General features: G+C 36.9%; 1 protein-coding gene across 12 annotated transcripts in view; it reads left to right on the top strand.

Moving 5' to 3' along the window:
• cntn5 (contactin 5) overlaps positions 1-21755 on the top strand; it is a 444462-nt gene that overhangs the window by 323008 nt on the left and 99699 nt on the right. For all 12 annotated transcript variants that reach the window (XR_012393602.1, XM_073928913.1, XM_073928910.1 and 9 more), the window contains 2 exon segments: positions 4922-5103; positions 20636-20772. Coding sequence is in view for 11 of the 12 variants with exons in the window: in XM_073928913.1 (XP_073785014.1) it covers positions 4922-5103; positions 20636-20772 (319 nt within the window). In the remaining variant the exon portion in view is untranslated.

The following is a 21755-nucleotide window of genomic DNA, read 5'->3' as shown; positions in this document are numbered from 1 at the left end:
GCTTTTGTGGTTGAGTGCGTAAAGTGTCCATCCTACCACACTTCATATTATCGGTTGAACGAGTGCATCATCCGGGTAATTCAAGTGCACTTATTATTTTTAGAGTTTGCAATGTAAATGCACTACTTACACTATTTATACTACAAAATGGCGTAGAATAGTGCATAAGTATGAGATTTAGGACGCATTTCTTGATTAGTTGGATCAGCTGTGTTTGATTAGGGTTGGAGCAAAACTGTGCTGAGCTGCGGTCCCCCAGGAATTGAGTTTGAGACCCATGATTTACATTCTTACAAACCCAAGTTAACTAGTTAAACTAATTAACCCAGTTAAATCTTTTAACTAAACTTTAAACTACTTGTATCTACTAAAACAGCTAGTAAAACATTATATACCACCATCATGACAAACACTAATGAAATTAGTTGATTATTATATGAATTAGACTAAGATTGCCATGTCATTTCCTAGCAGGCACAGGACGTTGAAATGTCATCAGATTGACATTGTACCCCAATGTTGTGAGACGTTGCATTTTGTTTGGAAATAAAATTGAGTTGACGTCAGAACCCACTGTAATCATCCATTCTATTGGCCCAACGACTAAATCCAATGAATGGTCGAAGATTAAATGCATTTGAAAAGCCTTTTCTATAGCTAATTCTGCTATTTATCAGAATTTATTTACTTATTTATTTCCAGATCCGAATGTAATCTGACTCCAATTTTAAGTGATCATTAAATTTAGACTGTGTTTCTAAATAATAACATATCACATTCATCACCAGTTAATAAATTTAGGGATTTGATTATTTCAGATACACTATACTTTCAGTTATTCTTTCATTGGGGACCATGCGTGGCCAATTTCACATGCCTTCACCCAGGGGTGTTGCAACCAGGGGGATGGGGGTAGAGGTCTGCGGGACCCGACCAGATTTCTATGGCACGGGAATAAATTTCCAAATAAAGCGCAGGAGCGGTCAGTAACTGGTTTAATTTTGGACGAGAGCAGGCCGTCTAGCAATATCGCTCCCAAGTGAGCGAGCACGCGTATGTATGTGTGTGAATGAGACGTGAATGAGTGTGATGCTGTGTTTAGCTTGTTTGTTGCTGTGTGTGTGAGTGTGTGTGTGTGCGCGCGAATGAGAGTGAGAGCTTTGTCTGTGTGTGTGCTTGGTGCTTATGTGTGTGTGTGTGTGTGCGTGTGCATGCGTGCTTGTGTGTTTATACAGACAGCTTGTTATAGGCTGTCTGGACTGTGTATACTGTATAGCTGGGTGGTTTTTGGTTTTGTTCTCCCCTCCTCCCCGCTCTTTCGGTTAGAAAATAATTGTATGGTCATAATAATTGTATGAACATAAAGTTTTGAATATCATTCAGCTGTACCCCCACTTTTAAAATGTCTGCTACGCCCCTGCCTTCCCCATTTGGGCTCTCCAGCTTGATTCTTAGTCAGAAGTTTGCATGCGACTGGTAAGTCGGCCGCCTACTGCTTGTTCTGCGACAGAAAAGGTAGTCTACCCAGTCTTTTACCATGCAACTTGCCAGATCAAAAGTGGTCAGAAAGTTAAAGGTCTACAAATAAGTGCTATCTGCTTCCTTATTTGGTATCCTCTAGATGGATCTACACTGACCGTAAAACACCAAAGGTCTTTTACTTTGATTAATTATTATAACTTAGTTATTAAACTGATTACAGCATGTTTAGAAATGTGTTGAGCAGGACATATTTGCAAAAGTTAAATAAAATTTTACAGGAGAGCTAATCATTTTGTCTATATAGCTGCATGCCATTGGTTACCAATTTTCAACATTCTTCAAAATACCTTTTTTTGTGTTCAACAGAAGAAAACAAACACTAAAACCTAAAGTCTGGAAGCGTTTGATTTGTGTTAAACATATTCAACTCTCTTTTATGCAGTCCAAAATACAAATCGACTCACGTTGGTTTGAGTCCAAGCTGGACCAGTTGGCAATTCTGTTTGCAGTTTGCATGTTCTCCCCGTGTTTGCGTTGGTTTCCCCCACAGTCCAAATACATGTGGCCAAAGACATGCGTTATAGGTGAATCGAATAAACTAAATTGTTAATATTGTATGAGTGTGCATGTGAATGAGTGTGTATGGGTGTTTCCCAGTGCTGGGTTGCAGCTGGAAGGGCATCCGCTGCATAAAACATATGCTGGAATAGTTGGTGGTTCATTCCACTGTGGCGACCTCTGAAATAGAGACTAAGCTGGAGGAAAATGAATGAATGAACATCTGAAATAAAGAAATTACGCTAAAGTCATGCTTGTAATCAAGTCAACCTTGAATTCCTAATGTAAACTGTAGTAGACCTCAGCAAGTTTTCTCATAGACCCGTTGTGATTTAAACTGACAGGTCAAAAACTTCATCCTGTGTGGATAAATGTCCTTGTTCAATGTAAGCGGATGTAGAGGGGTAGAAGGACTTAGAAATGCTATGTCTTTATCAGACGGGGGGTGCGGATGATTGATGGCGGCGCTGGGGTTTTCCTCGGCGTCACATTTCCATCGTTGGAAGGCTGTGAAATGGAGCTGTCACCGTGTAGCAGCGCTGATCGTGTCTGATAGAGCAGGTTATCTACACGCGGGCGGCGCACCTAGGAGGTCATATCGCATGCCCGCTGCTGCCGCAAATAGGGATGGATGGCAGTGTACAAATACTGCTTATCTGCACAGCTATCAAGACGTTTATTGTGTTTCCCAGTACACAGCCACTTACAGACTGCTGCCGTATCAGATTGTCCTGTTCGTACTTTCAAAGAGACCACGGGTATCAGCTTTACAAATTAGCACAGATACACGTTTCGAGCGGAGATAAAGGAATTGCTTTTTTGAAAGTGGTTTTCGTAACATGAAGTATGGCTGTTTTTTTAGACTGAGCATTCTCAGATAGATTATAATGCAACAATTGGGTTCTGTGAGGTTGATAAAAGGTGTTTTTTTTTTTTTGTGTGAAATGCATAATTCAGAGATTCAGTTTCACTTATTTATGTGTAAAAAAGTTATATATAACTTTGTATATATTGGATTCTAATCTAGCAATCAGAATAAATCATGTTGTGTTTCAGACATTGTCAACACGCACTGCAGACATTACAGCCAGTGATGTCCATTGAAGACACTGCCATGAAGTGATGCCCTCTCCTAAGCTAAAATAGCTAATTCAATTAATCAATTTCAGTCGTTCTACTTTCAACTATGGTGGCCAAGAGAGCTTAACGCTCTGCAATTTAAGTACATGCAATTGCAAAAACACCAGCAAATAAAGAAATGATACTTATCAATTTGACAGCACACGTTGCAAATTGGTCACAACACAAACAACTGAAGAAACGCGTAGCTATTGGTCACAACACAAACAACTAAAGAAAGGCACCGCTATTGGTCACAACACAAACAACAGAAGAAACGCGCAGCTATTGGTCACAACACAAACAACTGAAGAAACGCGCAGCTATTGGTCACAACACAAACAACTAAAGAAACGCGCAGCTATTGGTCACAACACAAACAACTGAAGAAACGCATAGCTATTGGTCACAAAACAAACAACTGAAGAAACGCGCAGCTATTGGTCACAAAACAAACAACTGAAAAAACGAGCAGCTATTGGTCACAACACAAACAACTGAAAAAACGCGCAGCTATTGATAACAACACAAACAACTGAAAAAATGCGCAGCTATTGATAACAACACAAACAACTGAAGAAACGTGCAGCTATTGGTCACAAAACAAACAACTGAAAAAATGAGCAGCTATTGGTCACAACACAAACAACTGAAGAAACGCGCAGCTATTGGTCACAACACAAACAACTGAAGAAACGCGCAGCTATTGGTCACAACACAAACAACTGAAGAAACGCGTAGCTATTGGTCACAACACAAACAACTGAAGAAACGTGCAGCTATTGGTAACAACACAAACAACTGAAAAAAACGTGCAGCTATTGGTAAAAACACAAACAACTGAAGAAACACGCAGCTATTGGTAACAACACAAACAACTGAAGAAACGTGCAGCTATTGGTCACAACACAAAAAACTGAATAAACGCATCGCTATTGGTCACAACACAAAAAACTCAAGAAACACGCAGCAAATTGGTCACAACACTTGCAAATATGCACGTAACACAACGGAAATGTTTAAAGGACAAACCCAAAAACAGGGCCTAAAAACATGACGGACCCCGCTGAGATATGGATGTTTTTTTTATTTATTTATTTTATTTTTTTATTTTTTATTTATTTGATATTTGATATTGTTTAATCAGGATGTTAAAATAAACAAAAAAACAACTAATCTTTCAAAGACCACCAATCACTTCACTGAGCAACAGTCACGGCATAATAATACATACATATATAATAATAGAGAAGACTCCAGATCCAGATCTGTCTTTACATTACTGTGATGGTTGGGTTTAGGGTTGGTGTAGAAGGGGTAGATATTAACAAAATACAATTAATGGGAAATTTTATAAATTAAATAAATAATTCTCGTTAACTTCTGGCCGCAGCCATATGTGATCTATAGCTGATTAACCTAGTGGATGAATGATAACAGCCTTCTGCGGCTACTGGCCCATGTCTTTCAGCAGATAACCACTAATAATGCCCATTCCATTGATAGATAACGTTCAAATCGGCTGAAAACTGGAAACTGTTCATTAAGAGATATGTTTTACATGTGTCAAATTGGATTGTTCCAAAGTCTAAAAAGTTGGTTGAGATTCTCAAAAACAAAATCTTGCTAGTCTCAAGTGCCTTGAGTCTATACCTTTTTATTAAATATTTAAGATGGTATAAAAGAAAGCATTTAGATGTTTTCATTTAAATATTTATGTTTTGTATTTATTATTATTTATATATTTACTTTTTGTCCTCAGTCCTGTCCCCACAATCACCTGGAGGAAGATGAGTGGAAACATTCCCAAAAAGGCCCGTCTTCGCAAATCACAGGCTGTTCTTGAGATCCCCAACATCCAGCTGGAGGATTCTGGGAGTTACGAGTGTAAAGCTGAGAACACCAGAGGAGGCACCGCTTTCAGAGGACACCTGCAGGTCTACAGTGAGTACAGAAAAACACGTCCTGCTGATCATTAAAAAGGACAGTTCTACATGCTTTGTGCTTTCAATATATATATGCGATAAGAATGAAAATGAGCAGGATGAATCACTTTGTGGTGCTCCTCATTTGTAAGTAAGTGATAAAGGCATCTACTAAATGAATAAATGTAAATGAGCAAGTGGAGAACTGATAATGGTGAAAGCCAATTCAGGTTTGTCCTACGGACATGAATGATGCTTCAAATCATGTGGGTTGTTTGGAAGAGATATGCTATTGCTTTCCTTTTGTGATTGCACTAATGATCTTTGCCTGCTGGATGAATATAACTGCATGTATTCATGTGAAGGAGAAACCTTCATTTGTCTTACAAAGCCTTTATAAATCCCCAAAAAGCTTTATCTTTTAGTAAGGAACACATGTCATGACTATGAGCGAGGTGGCATTCATTATGTGTCTGTTATGTCCTTTTAAATCCAAAGGTGACATTGTTTGAGATGTGTTTATCATGACGACTTGACATTATCAAGACAACATAACTTGTCATAAATCTGTCATAAACATGATCGGTGTGAGGCCATTATAACTGTGCCATGAATAATATAACAGTGTTGTTAATATTTTTCTTGACGTCTACTGAACTGTAAAAAGTGATTAGAAGACTTTAGCTAAAAAAAGAGAGTAATTAAGAAAACAAAATATGTGCACAATTATAAAAGTTAAGTCAAGTGGATTAACTCACTTTTAGAAAATAAATTCATCGATTTTGTTTACGGTGTACTGTGGTTCAAGTTTATTTATGTAATTACAATGTCATCAAATATTAATAACACTGTTATAAAAGTATTTGACATAATATTGATAATTTAACTGATCAGTTTTAATGAAAAATTCATTGTGATCCACTGGAAAAAGCGCTGAGAAACGGTGTCCCCCAAACCCAATGAACATTTGTGGTTGCTCAAACTATACCAAGATGCACAAATGAGATCATACAAGTTTATATAAGTTAGCCACTAATTAAAAATGAATTCATATAGATTGCGTTGGTGATTGCTTATAGCCCTTTAAACCATATAAACATAACTCTGCCAAACATGTGCAGATGTGCTCACTTTCCATTTAGTCATTGTAATATATTCAATCAAACGTTTTTCCTAATGCTTATTGCATCTTAACCATACTGAGATACGGTAATAGACTATTATAGATACTAGTTTCTTTGATTTCACCAAGTAAGACATGTTCCTGCATCTATGCTGATCCTGGAACAACATTCCAATGAGCCAATCAGATTTAGGGGTTAAGGTTACAGGGTTTGAGTTTAAAGCTTGTGCACACCGGTACGCTTTTCTCTCACATTTATTGTCAGTGTATTTCTAGATATTTTTCTTCATTCAAACTCAGGTGATTATCATCGGTGTTGAGCAGAGTAATTGTGGTAAAGAACTTGCAAGTTTGGAAAGAAAAATGGAAATGAAACTCACCATCAATTCCTGTTTGCTGATTTCCACTCCTACTGATTTACGTGCTGTTGCTTCTATCATAAAGCTCAATTTGAAAACGTAGCCCTATATACATTTCTGGAGATCACAAATTATGTAGCCTTAGGTTCATACTGTATGGCTGCATTTTGTCTTTAAAACGAACACTGCAGGACGGTATGATGAGCTTCCATTTCGCACTTACCAGCTGACTGTGTGGATGGCTTTTCTGCTGTTACCAGTTTGTCCTGTGGATCGCTGCAAACGTCGGTGGACTTATGATGTGGAGCAAAGTTGACCGCTACAACAGCGTTCTAGTCTAGTAAAAAACGAAAGCCAAAAAAAAAAAAAAAAAGTAAATAACAGGGCGAGAATGTGGTAAAATCTAAAAAACGTGGGAAAAATCAGGCTGCCGTGTGGGCTTTTATTTTTCTTGCTTTTGAAAACACTGTCGGTTAAGTTTAGGGAAGTAGATTGGTGGGTCAATATGTGCTTTTTTGGGTTTAGGGATGGAGGACGTTGGGTTAATCAGTCAGTCAGTCAGTCGACAGCAGCGTCTTGTAGATTTACATGAGAGGAGCAGGTGCAAATGGCACTCACGAGAGAAATTTGAGATCTCAAAATGCATACACAGCGGACTCTGGTGGATTCACATCTAAAAAAAAAAACTTACTTCCTGGGACGTATTTGGCACTCTACAGAAATATTTATAAGGGTACGTTTTTTCAGATTGAGCCTGGTCAGATTGAGATTGACATATTGAGATTGATATGTGTTTAAAATGATGCTTTTACACCTGAAATTTTATAAATTAGTGTGCATAATGACATTGGTGTCCTATGTTTACTCACAAGGCATTAGCTGTCAACAAAAAGCTCAAGCAAAAAGTGTTCTGTCAAGATTTCAGAGAGGTGAAAAAGGAGCGAGGACCCAATTGCAGGGTAAAGGGTTATTCATTTCTAATAAAATAAAATAAAAAGGCAAAACAAACAACTCCGAGGGGGAAAACATTAGTGAAACAAAGAAACAATCAAAACGTACTAGACTGGGCAAGCTGGCAGGGATCAGGACTGGAGGACAGAACAAGGCAGGAAATGACGACGAACTGGCACAGGACTGCAGACATGAGGAGAATATAAGCAGAAATAATTAACACACAAACAGGTGAACACAAGGAACCAATAATGGGTTAACAAGAAGGGTGAGACTAGACAATAGACGGAAGAGCACATGAATAGAAAACACAACAAGCCATGTGCTCACATAAAACGGCACAAGAACACTAAAGCACAAGACTGAACCATGCGGCCACAATGTAAACACAGAGCCATGTGCTTAGACGACACAAACATATACAGATGCAAGACACAAGCACACGATAGATTAAAACGCCTTACTGTGCGCTCACACAAATGCAACACACATGTTTCATCTCAGCGCCAACCGAAACCAAAACCAACCAGATTGAGACGCTGAGAATGAAACAGCGCGATGGTCAGCACGCATCAAGCGGGAGTGCGCATGGTCTGAGCGCTCACGATGGCACCCATACAGAGAAACAATGACAGAATGGAGACACAATGACAGAACAGAGACACAATGACATACAGGACAATACAGAGCTAGTGTCTGAACTCTGCCAATGAAACAAGAATTTACAATACCAGAGTGGCAGAACCCTGACACGTCATGGGGTGAACGAGCCTTTACAGTTAGAGTTATGTGGTTCTAGGTCATTGTTATCCAACTATTAATTGCCCCTATTCTTGGGGTTTTATTTAGAGTTAGGGTTAAAGGTAGGGATTAGGTATGCGTTACATTTTCATAAAGGAATTATAACATAGTTGTTAATCCAAGATCACATTCTACTTGCCAAAATCGCACCCATAATGGTTGGCTTTGTTTTAACAATCATTTACAGCAACACTTAAGTTGCTCTTGGAACTACTCATACCACCATAATACCTCAAGTTTTACAAGATCTGCTCCTATTGTCATCGAAAAATGTAAAAAGTTTTACAAGAGTTATTCTTATTCATACTTTGAAGTAATGTATCGCAGTAATGTGGGAACAGGATCCATTGGGTCCATTCCTGATTAGGTTCCTTCATAAATTATTCCACCGGGCACCATCTCTCTCTTCCTTTGGCATAATTCTTCCTGCCCTTTATGACAGAAGGTATAAATTTAAGCAAAGTTGGCCAGCTTACATTTCTGTCAAAGTTTTATGAGGACAAAATGGCACTGTCCTAAGAAGACTTTGGTCTAATTAAATTTTAGAGGCTATTTTATCATTATTCCTGCTTGTGTAGCTGAAAATGCTGTATTTTTGACCCACATATTTCCCCTGACCCACTGTAGCTTTGATAGGGGCCTCATACAAGCGTCCGGGGCCTCCATTCATCTTTCCCAGACTCCTCTCTCTTTATCCGTTCGATAGCGTTCGTGACTTAGATGAAGTGCGTTATGTCATAAAAGTAAGTGTATCAGCGGGCCACAAGATGAATGCAGTGTCCTGGTGATTTTATGAAAACCTGGATTTAAGAGGTTTATGACTGTCACTGGGATTTATGATTCATCACAGGGTCTGGATGAACAAAGCTTGACAAAACAACAGCTGTTTGTCTTATCCGTCACAACAATGTCCAAATATACTTTTATTGTGTTCTCTCCGTCGTCTGTAGTTCAGTACCTGTGTGAGATGAACTGTGCTGCCACTCTCCATGAATCTTAAAGGAAATGAAGACCTGATCACACTAAGAAAATAATAAACATAAAGTTAAATGGATCAAATCAAATTAACCTTATGACTCTATTGAACTTATATCATGTTAAACTGTCTTTTAAAAAAGTTTGCATAGCATAACAATTAAGTTAGAACATGATTAACCTAGTTCAATAATAGTTACAATGAACTAAAAACATAAGCTGTCATGACTAATTGATCATATATATTTTTTACAATGTATAGAAAAGCCAAAAAATAATGGTAACATACTTTTGGAACAATTTAATAGCTGATACCCTCAAAAAAAAAAAATATTAAGGCCTAACAAATAAGATTTATGTAATCCGATTGCATATAAAAGGTGCAATAATTTGGATTCCTTCAGCATAATTGAACTAATATACTTTGTAATTGATATTTGTTAGTCAAACATAATTGAAACCAATAAGAACAAGATTTCTGTAATGATGTTTGGTGGCTGTTCTATATATATGAAAAAATAAAAACTTTCATTGTGATATTTTGTATTTCCGTGATATACAGTTAAAGACTGAATTATTAGCCGCCCTGAAGTTTTACCACCCCTGTTTGTTTATTTTTTTCCCCCAATTTCTGTTTAATGGAGTGAAGCTTTTTTGAATAAATATTTAATCATAATAGTTTTAGTAACTCATCTCTAATAACTGATTTATTTTATCTTTGCCATGATGACAGTAAATAAGATTTTACTAGATATTTTTCAAGACACTTCTATACAGCTTAAAGTGACATTTAAATGCTAAACTAGATTAATTAGGTCAACTAGGCAGGTTAGGGTAATTACGCAATTTATTGTATAATGATGGTTGGTTGTGTAGACCAGTGGTCCCCGACCTTTTTTATCACCGTGGACTGGTCAACGGTTGTCAATTTTACAACCGACCAGTGTGGGCCGGGGGGGTCTTCACATGAACATAGCTGCTGCGCTCGTGCATCCAGGTTAATCATAAACAACTCAGTGGGCATGCGCTAGTTGCACTATCGCGGTCTGATTATGTTTCAATCAAGGTTTATATGCATCAAATACATAACATCTGTGCCAAATATTTCAACTAATGAACATGTTAACAATAAAACAACCATATAGTCGAATTAAATGTATGCATTGGCATGTTACAGCCCTAATGAGTATGATTATGTGAAACTCCATATAGATACATATTGCAATTATTTCGGGTACTTACTTATACACTTAACGTTATATGCACAATCCTTAAATGCTCTGCTGATTTGGACTCTATAATACCCGTTTTATAACTTTAAACTATCAACAACCACCACTGAGCTATATTCTAGCGATTGTTCCTCCCGCTCCGTGGTGGATTTTGGCATAGTCCATTTCACGTGAGATGGCGGGGGTGAATGGAAGAAACCAAGTCGCGGGGGGAATATTTTCGACATAATTTATGATTTCTTATGTGGCCCGGTACCAATTGTTCCACGGACCGGTACCGGTCCGCGGCCTGGTGGTTGTGGACCACTGCTGTGGACTATCGAAAAAAAAAATAATTTAAAGGGGCTAATAATTTTAGCCTTATAATGGTTCATTCAAAATTTAAAACTGCTTTTGTTCTAGACAAAATAACACAAATCTAAGGACTTTCTTCAGAAGAAAAATTATTATCAGACATACTGTGAAAATTTCCTTGCTCTTTTACACTTCATTTGGGAAATATTTAAAAAAGAAAGAATATCAAAGGGGGGCTAATAATTCTGACTTCAACTGTATATTGCGATATGAATATAATTACAACATATGAGTAACTGTTTGGGAAGTATTCCAAAATTGTATATAAAAACTTTATTAAAAATGTAGGTGCAGATTAAAATGATGTAAACTGTGCGTCATGGTTTTTGGTAGAATATTACAATATTGAAGTAAAAAAATGAATTATCAAATCTAAAGTAACACTGCAGGGTCTTTATTTGATAAATATTAATCTGATCACACTTTATTTTGATGGTCCGTTTGTTGAATTTAAGTTACATTGCATCTACATGCTAACTAATTCTCATTAGATTATGAGTAGACTGTTAGGTTGGGGTTAGGGTTGCGCTCAGGGATAGTGTAGGTTGACATGTACTTGCAAACTTTCTTCTGGTCAGTTAAAAGTCTGTTGAAGGAGCAGTATCAACTGATATTAAGCAGACAGTCTGCTAATACTCAAATGGACCATCAAAATAAAGTCTTACCAATAATCTTTGTTATAGGGGCAAAATTTTGAATTTCTTGTTCCAAATGGTTTAAATTTGTTTTGAATTTTATAATCACAGGCCACATCCGAGTAAAAAAATAAAACTAAAAATCACACTAATAGATTATGGTTAAAATTTACAATGACTCAATAAATCATATGCATGATTGGCTGGTTAGGTTCAAAACAAGCATAGGGCATCATTCATGAGTTTCTTTGAAATATGTTTGGGCGACACTGATGCTCAATGTTTAGCACTGTCGCCTCACAGCAAAAGGGTTGTTGGTTTGAGTCTCAGTTGGCATTTCTGTGTGGAGTTTGCATGTTTTCCTCATGGGTTTCCTCTAGGTGCTCTGGTTTCCACCACGGTCTAAAGACATGTGGTATATGTGAATCGAATAAACTAAATTGGTCATAGTGTATGTGTGTGAATGAGTGTGTATGGATGTTTCCCAGTACTAGGTTGCAGCTGGTAGGGCATCCACTGTGTAAAACATATGCTGGATAAATTGGAGGTTCATTCCGCTGTGGCGACCCCTGATGCATAAATGGACTAAACTGAAGGAAAACGGTTTTAATTTCTAGAAAAAAACCTTTTAAGGTCAACAATATTAGCCCTACTGACCAAACCATCATTTTAAAAATGACTTGCCTAATTAGCCTAACTTGCCTAGTTAACCTAGCCTTTAAGTTGCACTTTAGACTGAATACTAATATCTTAAAAAATCTATTGAAATATTATGTATTGTCACCATGGCAAATATATAATAGATTGGTTAGTAGACATTAAAGCTATTATGTTTAGGCATGTATTAAAAAAGCTAAATACTATTTCTGTTAAACAGAAATAGGAAAAAAAAAAAAAAAAAAAAAATATATATATATATATATATATATATATATATATATATATATATATATATATATATATATATATATATATACAGGGGGCTAATAATTCTGACTTTAACTGTATACCACTAATATAAAAAGTACATTTTGATTTCATTGCTTCTATAACTGACAAGATATCTTGTTAACGGCAGGCAAAGAGTTAAATTTCAACCAATGCATTAGAAGTTCTGAACATTCAATCTTGGCTTTTAAAACACAGCATGCCCAAATGTTAGTCTGTCAACTGTCAAACTCCACAATGAGGCACACAACTATGTTCTTACCTGGGAACTGTATTCCAGACACATGTCTACTCTTACAATTTGCATGCGCCCAATCCAGTCTGCATGCTCCTCCCTCTTTCTCCGACAGATGTGATTGAAGGCTTGCCTTCAGCTAGGTTCTCTCTCAGTGAGGGTTAGCCGTCTGTCGGAGCTTGTGTGAATTATAAGTCACGTGCAGCAGCTGCAAATCGACAAACGTGTCATGGGTGAGCAATGAGTCAAAAGCCGCCAGTGGGCAGGGATGTGCATCCTCTTCGAGGCTGTGGCTTGGCATTATTGTCCCTACTATAGGTCTGGAGTGAGGAATGGTGGATTGAATGAATGGAGGCAGTAAGTTTTCTAACCCTCTTCAAGAGCAGTAATTTAAAGCTAGCATGAAATCAAAATTTGCTCTTCTTATTTTTATATGTACAGTTGAAGTCAGAATTATTAGCCCCATCCATATTTTCCCAAATTTCTGTTTCACGGAAAGAATTTTTTTTTTTTTTTTTACGCATTTCCAAACATAATAGTTTTAATTAAAGCTGCAAGCAACGATAAAAAGGCTGGGGCTTTCTCTCGGACTTGGAAAGGGCATTGACTTCCTCTTCCATGGCAAAACACTGAAGTTTGTCAGTCAGCCAAAGACACGCCCTTCACCGAAAACTCTAGATCAGGGGTCACCAATCACGTTCCTGGAGGTCCAGTGCTCTAGAGGATTTAGCTCCAAGTTGCCTTAACACACCTGCCTGGGTGTTTCAAGTATACCTAAGACCTTGATTAGCTTGTTCAGGCGTGTTTGATTAGGGTTGGAGCTAAAATCTGCAGGACACCGGATCTCCAGGAACAAGTTTGGTGATCCCTGCTCTAGATCTTCACAATTTAACATCACAAAGGCCTTTGGATTAAACTAATGGGACATGGATTTGATCTGATAAAATTTCTAGGAGTTTGTTACTGTGTAAAACATGTCATTTCCTGTTGCCAACCATTAAGATGGTTTATTTATGTTTACTTAAGTACAAATATGTTTATTTGAAATGGCCGATTTATCTTTATCAACTCCACATGTATGTTTATTTTCAAAGTGTAGGATTTTATGTGTTCCCCATTTTGTACATGGGCTACCAGCAGCTGTGAGATTTCAGTGTTATTTTATTTTTATTTTTTTACAATACACTAGGAGCTACTGTACTTTTCTTGGCTTTTAGGTAAAACATAATGAGTATTGCAATAAATCGTTTTTATTTTTTTTCTCCTTAACCTCTCCTTTAAAAAAAAAAAAACACGTGTCAAGCAATAAGAACCAAACCAAATACCATGTTAAAAAACCGAGGTATGTATTGAAACGTGGGCTAACTGTATTGTTGCATCCCTAATACATACATACATACATACATACATACATACATACATACATAAAGTTGAGTTATAAGCCCCCCTGAATTATTCGCCCCCCTGTTTAATTTTTTCCCCAATTTCTGTTTAACAGAGAGCAGATTTTTTCAACACATTTCTAAACATAATAGTTTTAATAACTCATTTCTAATAACTGATTTATTTTATCTTTGCCATGATGACAGTAAATAATATTTGACTAGATATTTTTCAAGACACTTCTATACAGCTTAAATTGACATTTAAAGGCTTAACTAGGTTAATTAGATTATGTAGACAGGTTAGGGTAATTAGGCAAGTTATTGTATAACGATGGTTTGTTCTGTTGACTATCAAAAAATATATATTGCTTGAAGGGGCTTATCATTTTGTCACTAAAATGGTTTTTAAAAAAATAAAAACTGTTTTCATTCTAGTCAAAATAAAACAAATAAGACTTTCTCCGGAAGAAAAAATATTATCAGACATACTGTGGAAATTTCCTTGCTCTCTTAAATATCATTTAGGAAATATTTAAGAAAAGGGGAAAAAAAATCAATGGAGGGCTAATAATTCTTCAAAATTCAAAATTGTAATACCTGCTATAATTTTGCTTCAATTGGACGTATGTCACAATAGGGAAAGAATGACAATCTTAACTTCTGTTTCATTGCAATTTTAAGTTGTATTTGTCTTTGTTAAAGCTTTCCTGCACATTTCCATTTCAAAACAGTTGCAAAGGTTGGGAATGCCACAAGCAGCAGAATACCCGACAAACTTTCAGACAGATTTACTAAACACCAAATTAGTGTGAGAGAACAGTCCCAAAGCCAGATGGGAGGTTAAAGTTTTGCGTGAGACTCTACTGACAATGAGAGAATTAAAGAACAAAGGTGCAGGCAGCTTCTTTTCATAATGTCTAATGCAGTGCAAATTAGATTGTGAACAAACTGAGGAGATGCTGAAAAGGTGTGTGTGTGTGATCTACTAACAACACTTGCGAAAAGCAGGCTATGCATTTAAGAATTAAATATGTTAGATAGGTGGCACGGTGACTCAGGGGTTAGCACTGTTAACTTACAGCAAGAAGGTTGCGACTGGACCAGTTGGCTTTTCTGTGTGGAGTTTGCATGTTCTCCTCATGTAAATTGGCTAGTGTATGAATGTATGTATGTGAATTAGTGTGTATAGGCGTTTCACAGTACTGAGTTGTGACTGAAAGGGAATCCGCTGAGTAAAACATATGTTGGAATAGTTGGCAGTTCATTCCACTGTGGCGATCTCTGAAATAAAGACTAGGCTCAAGGAAAATGAACAAATGAATGAATATGTCAGATAATAGTGCCGATACAAGTAATCTGACTTTTGCAAATCTTAGTAAGGGGTGTTAAGTGAATAATTTAAATATAAAAGTACATTATTATATAAAAAGCAAATATAATTAAATAAGCAATTATCACTAATTAACACTAATATTTCACTGTGGGACTTTCATGAATCATTTTAAATGCACTTAAAGAAGCTGTTGGTAAATCTGGCTACGTTCACACTGCAGTCAAATGTGGCCTGAATCATATATTTTTTTTTTTCCCACATGTGTCTCAGGTAATGACAGTGTGACCAGCACCAAACCGCATGGAATCTGATCTTTTCAGTTCAGATTTGTGCCACTTTCATATCTAGTCTTAAATCAGACACAGATCTGATGTTTTGCAATACGACCGCAGTGTGAACGGTTATGTCGGATTTCATGTGACTTTTTCATAATCTTTGAGCGACATCCATCATCATTCTGTGCTGCAAACATCATCTACTCCTCAGCAGCATAGTAGAATTGTCACATTTGGGAGATCGAAACAGGAACAAAAAACAGGGTGTAGGATCCAAGTGCAGATTTCAATGTGAAATAGTGCAGTGACAGTGACAAAATCCAAAAATCAAAGTGACATAGTAACAAACAAAACAAACAAACGAGGAACTCAAATTGTTTAAACTACAACTAGACTTTAGCAACTATGACAAGATACAAACTGGAATCAGAAACACATACCAACAAGGACGAACGACGAACTGACAAAACAGAGGATGAATGGCTGAATATATAGTCCAGGTAATTAACGGTAAACAGAGACAGCTGTGGTTGCAAATCAGTATATGAAAGACCGGGTGTGTGCGCGAAAGAATGTATGGATATGTAGTTCTTAAGCCACTGTAGTTCGCTGGGAGTTGCTGGCGAACTACAGTGGCATCTAGTGGACATACACAGTCATGACAAGAATAGCACGTAGGGCAATAACTTTACCACAGAAAGTTGGTTGTTCTTTTTAAAAAACATTTTGAAGGCAAACTGGTGCTTGTTAACCAAACTGGTTAACGATTGGGGCACGAGTTGAAGCTGAAGATGTCAGGGGTGTTGCAGATAGGAGATCCGTGTGCAAAGGATAGGCACTTTCATTTTGAGGAGGAACTGTCTCTCAGAGAGAAAAAAAGGGCAGTTGCTCGAGCACCCCAACCCCCTTCTACATGTGCCTGTTTTTTATAACGAAGTAAAATTAAATAACCCAAATGGAGATAAACCAACTCTGCCCTCACAGTTCAGTCTGTGGCTGCTCATTAACCCTTGAAGAGCTCACTACACCAGTGTTCAGAAAGACGTGCACTGTGGTAGTCATGAATCATCAATGTTTAACGTTTTCTATCACAAGTGTTTTATTTTCGGTCTCAAATGCCGAAATACACATTAGTGGAAGCAGAACATCCTGCCTGATCTCACAAGAAAACATAAGTATTTTTCGTCTTGCCAGTTTAGTGGCTAATTCGTACGAATTCGTACGAGTTCAGACGCACAAAATTGTACGATTTTAAAAAGGAGGCATGGCACCTAACCCCACCCCTAAACCCAACCGTCATTGGGGGATGAGCAAATCGTACTAAATTGTACGAATTAGATCGTAGGAATTCAAACGAATTAGCTACTAAATCAAAAAGTTACGAATTGCCGTGAGATTGTGTTGTAACAACACTTTACAGTTCATGAAACAAACCACGGTTGTCTGTAAAAAGGGTAATAATCATAATAAGCATGATCTGACAACGCTTCATACAGTATACAGTATTGTGTGCATAATTAGACATTGTGTTCTGTCCGTAACAGTACTTTTGTGCATGCGGGTCAGTTTAAGACCATCGTCTGTTCACACGGCAAATATGATATTGCTCACATTTATAACAACAATGTGAACAGCTATGCAAAAAAAAAATAATAATAAATCTGATTTGAGCACTAAGCCTCGCAGTGTGAACGAATCTAGACCCTATGTCTCTGCTCGCTTATGTTAATTAGGAATTTGTTAATGATTATTTCAGAAATAAACTATTCTTTTAGTTCTAGGTTGCCAGTTCTAGCTGGAATACTCAGAAAATATGACAACTTCCATTTGATAAAATTGCTTGTGTTACATATAGTAGGCAACCACAATAGTGTTGTGTTAATTTTTCTTCAGCTTAGTCTCTATTTCAGGAGTCGCTACAGCGGAACATACCGCCAATTATTCTGGCATATGTTTTACGCAGTGGATATCCTTCCAGTTACAACCCAGTACTGGCAAACACTCATACACAGTCATGTTTCTAAGTGTGTGCTGTCAGCTAATGGAGATGGAGAACCAGGACAGGTGTGTGTGTGGTGCATGAATGGAGTTGTAGTTCATATGATGGCAAAACTGTAGTCCAAGTGAAACTGTTAGATCGCTGTTGATCAAGACAGTTACATTAATGTAGGCTCATAAGATATTGACATCTGTTTTTATATGCCCCAGTTAAAATTCCTAACTCTGATAATTACTAAAAGTAATAGTACTTCTTATTAAGGAATCAAATGATTTGTTGTACAGTATCCTTAGTTCTATTTATAACCTTCAATGTGTGTTGTCTCATAGCAGATGACTATTAGCATGTTAAAATATGTAAAATGCTATTATTGAGCAATGAGTAAGTGATTCCAAACATTTGACTGGTGTATTTTTTAGCTTAGATGAAATGCAGAGACATTCCTCTTCATGCTGTGTACTAAAAGGTTCACCGCTTTCAGAACTTTGCTGCTCGTCATTTTTAATGAAAACACTCCCCACTGATTGTCTCATCCATATTCATGCAGAAAGGACAATGCGACACAGGCTACCTACAAACTGCATGTTAACAAAGTTTTAAAGTGTAGGAACAGTTGGAGCATCAGTTGGTTGTGAAAGCTTTTTTGTCTGTTAAATGTAAAATTTGCAGTTATCAAATGTTATATTTTAGCAGTGGGGAATATTTCATGTTTTAATTTAGTTATCGGTATTGTTTCTAGCAAATAAAGACTACATGTGTCTTAAGCCATGTTGTTCATTATAAGTATAAATTTAAGTGTTTATGCTGTTAACGATTCCTTGAAGAAAATTTAACATCCATAGAACATGTTGTGGAACCCCTTAATGGTTTTACTGCGGTACTGTATCTCAGCGAAAGTACCCTGTTGGTACTTTAATTGTGTTTAAGAGTGTAAATCAAGGGTATTAATAAATTATGTTTGTATAAAAGCAGATATTCAGTCAACTCAGGGTGTCAACTGGGTCTTAAAAATTTTTAAAATGTCCTAAATTTCAAAAACGAAATATTAGACCTTAAAAAGTCTTAAATTCACAGAGATGAGCGCACTGGCGCTGTTGTCTTGTGGCTGCAATCACATCATCCAAGTGGATGCTGCACCCCCCTCTTGATTGTGAAGTGCTTTGGGTGTATGGCCATACACAATATATGCACAATATAAATACACATTACTTACTTATTACCTAAACAAAACCCTATGTTTTATATATATATATATATATATATATATATATATATATATATATATATATATATATATATATATATATATATATATATATATATATATATTTTTTTTTTTTTTTTTTTTTTTTTTTTTTTTTTTTTTTTTTTTGCAAAGAGATACAATTTACAACAGCCATTAGACATTTTTACAGAACATTCCAAACATTGTATTCCCTATTCAGGAATAAAAAACTCAAAACAATTACAGTATTTCTCATTATAATACCAGGCCATTTGAAACAATCTTAACCATGCATACTGTAAGTCTAAAATTAAATTATTTATGGTCTTAAAAAGGGTCCTAAAAAATATTAAATCTGACTTAAAAGCCACAGAAACCCTGACACTATTACTCTAATGTTTGGTAGTTGGCAGATAAAAAAGGCAATAAACAATAATGTTACTGAAACAAATGTTACCAGTATGTCATTTACCAAATGTTACCGAAAACGCGGTAAAAATAAATCAGGGCTTTTCTTTTTTTGGACGGCTTTTGTAAATTGTTGCTCGGGTTTAGGGAAGTGAGCAGGCGGGGGGGTCAATCGGTAAAATTGGTTTGTTTAGGGAAGGAGGAGGGCGGGTCAGCCGATTGGCCGGTCGTGCAGTCAATCATCCGGTCAGTCGGACAGCGGCCTCTGGTGAGTTCACGCGAGAACAGTGCGGGGGCGAATTGCACTCGCGAGAGGCATTTGAGGTGCGAAAAAGCGCACACAGCTGCCTCTCGCGGATTTGCAAAAACAAAAACTGCAGCTGTACGTACCTGCCGGGACGTATTTCGCGGTCTCTAGAAACGTCTGTGGGACTACGTTTTCAGAATGAGCCTGGGTTGAAAATGGCACAGTTAACATTAATGTGTGTAATACATGCCCTGCTGTATGGGGCTGAGGGTAATAAAGAATATAAAGATGGATGGATGGATGGATGGATGGATGGATGGATGGATGGATGGATGGATGGATGGATGGATGGATGGATGGATGGATGGATGGATAAACAGAAAAGTAAATAGATAGACGGATGGATGGATGGATGGATGGATAGATGATGGGTACATGGATGGTTGAATAGACAGATAGATAGATAGATAGATAGATAGATGGATGGATGGATGGATGGATGGATGGATGGATGGATGGATGGATGGATGGATGGATGGATGGATGGATGGATGGATGGACAGTTAGATGAACGGATGGATGAATAGATGGGCAGGCTTAAACTAGTTTTACTAGACTACTACTTCAAAGTCATTGTAACTCAATGTAACATAAAATACTGTAAGTCACTGAGTCATTTATTCATTTTATCCACTCAAATGACTGATTCATTCAGCAACGAAGTCAACAACTCCTAATATGAATTGCTTACTGAGCCGTTGGTTTAATTGATTAGTTCAAAGCACAGATTCTTTCAGAAATGAAACACTGCTCTGTGTTTTAATTGGACACAGGTGTGGAAATCTAAACAAAAGCAGAACACATCTAAAACATAATAACACAATAATTTAGTATGTACAGAATTGTTGCATAAAATCAGTATCACAGTAATGTTAAATCGACATCTGTCTGTCTTTCTGTCCCAAAGCATCAGTATTGCAAATTACAGCAGGACAAGTACAAATCTGAAGGGGAAAAAGTACTTATTGTTGAGCTGTGATCTTGTCTCCTCTGTGTTCCTGCACAGCTCTGCCGCAGTGGATCAGCATGATAAATGACACTCAACTGGACAGCGGAGAGCAGCTCCGTTGGGAGTGTCGAGCCACAGGAAAGCCCAGACCCACATATCGCTGGCTGCGCAATGGAGAACCACTCAGCACACAGGTACACACACACTCGGAGCTCATTTATGGGAAAGTGAAATCTCTGGAATGTCTTTAATATTTCAATTGTTTCTCAAATGGAGACTTTTGCTTAAGGCCAGAAATGTTCCTTGCGCATGCCCTGAAGCACTGGAGCATTTGCTTGGTAGTGTTGCCAGATTGGACGTAATCCCACCCCGTTTGGTAGCTTTAAAATTAAGATTATGTAGGTCGAATTGATTTGAAAAGGTGGGCACATTTAAATGATTTTGTTCGACACTTCAATGTACATTTAATAGACCAATTAGTTAAAAAAAAAAAAACTATCCCTCGTTTGTCGCAGGAGTTACATTCTAAAAATTACCCACAATAAGTGAAATCCACGAAGTAGTCAGCTTTATTTCTTACAATTATTGAAGATGTTTTAAGTAGGGATGCACCGATCCCGATACTTGTATCGCATATCGGTTCAATACCGCATATTTTTCCATTATTCACTTAATTCGCACACCAGCTGTGCGGACATGATGTGTTTCACTCTGTAAAATTATTCTCACAATGAGTTTTTGTTCTTTCATCCTTCGGACTGAGTTTACTCTTCCAAAGGGGAATACTTTCAGTGCTGCGAATAGTTTTTAAAGCCTGGCTCATTGTGGTCAAAGTAGTTGATTAAATTAATAAAAGTACAAAGGACGGGCGCAATATGGATTGTCATTAACATCAAATTATTTAGCCTAAAATAGGCTAATCTGAAACTGTGAATATTTCACTGTGATTTTGTTATATTATTATTTTATTTAACAGACCAGTTTCTATTTTGACTAGGGTTAATAGTGGTACCCTATTACAGATTTCAAAGAAAAAAAATATTTTAAAAAGAAAACAAGCTTTAAAAGTTTAAAGTTTAAAATTTTCTCAATTAAAGTGTTTAGTTGACAGAGTCAAATAATTGACTACTTATTTTAAGTAAACTGGACAAGCAACTTTTAGATTTAATAGGTTAAC

The sequence above is a fragment of the Danio rerio genome, chromosome 18 (genome assembly GCF_049306965.1).
Source record: "Danio rerio strain Tuebingen ecotype United States chromosome 18, GRCz12tu, whole genome shotgun sequence".
Lineage (NCBI taxonomy): Eukaryota > Metazoa > Chordata > Actinopteri > Cypriniformes > Danionidae > Danio > Danio rerio.
Note: the sequence above shows the minus strand (reverse complement) of the source record. Positions and strands in the feature narration are given on the sequence as shown.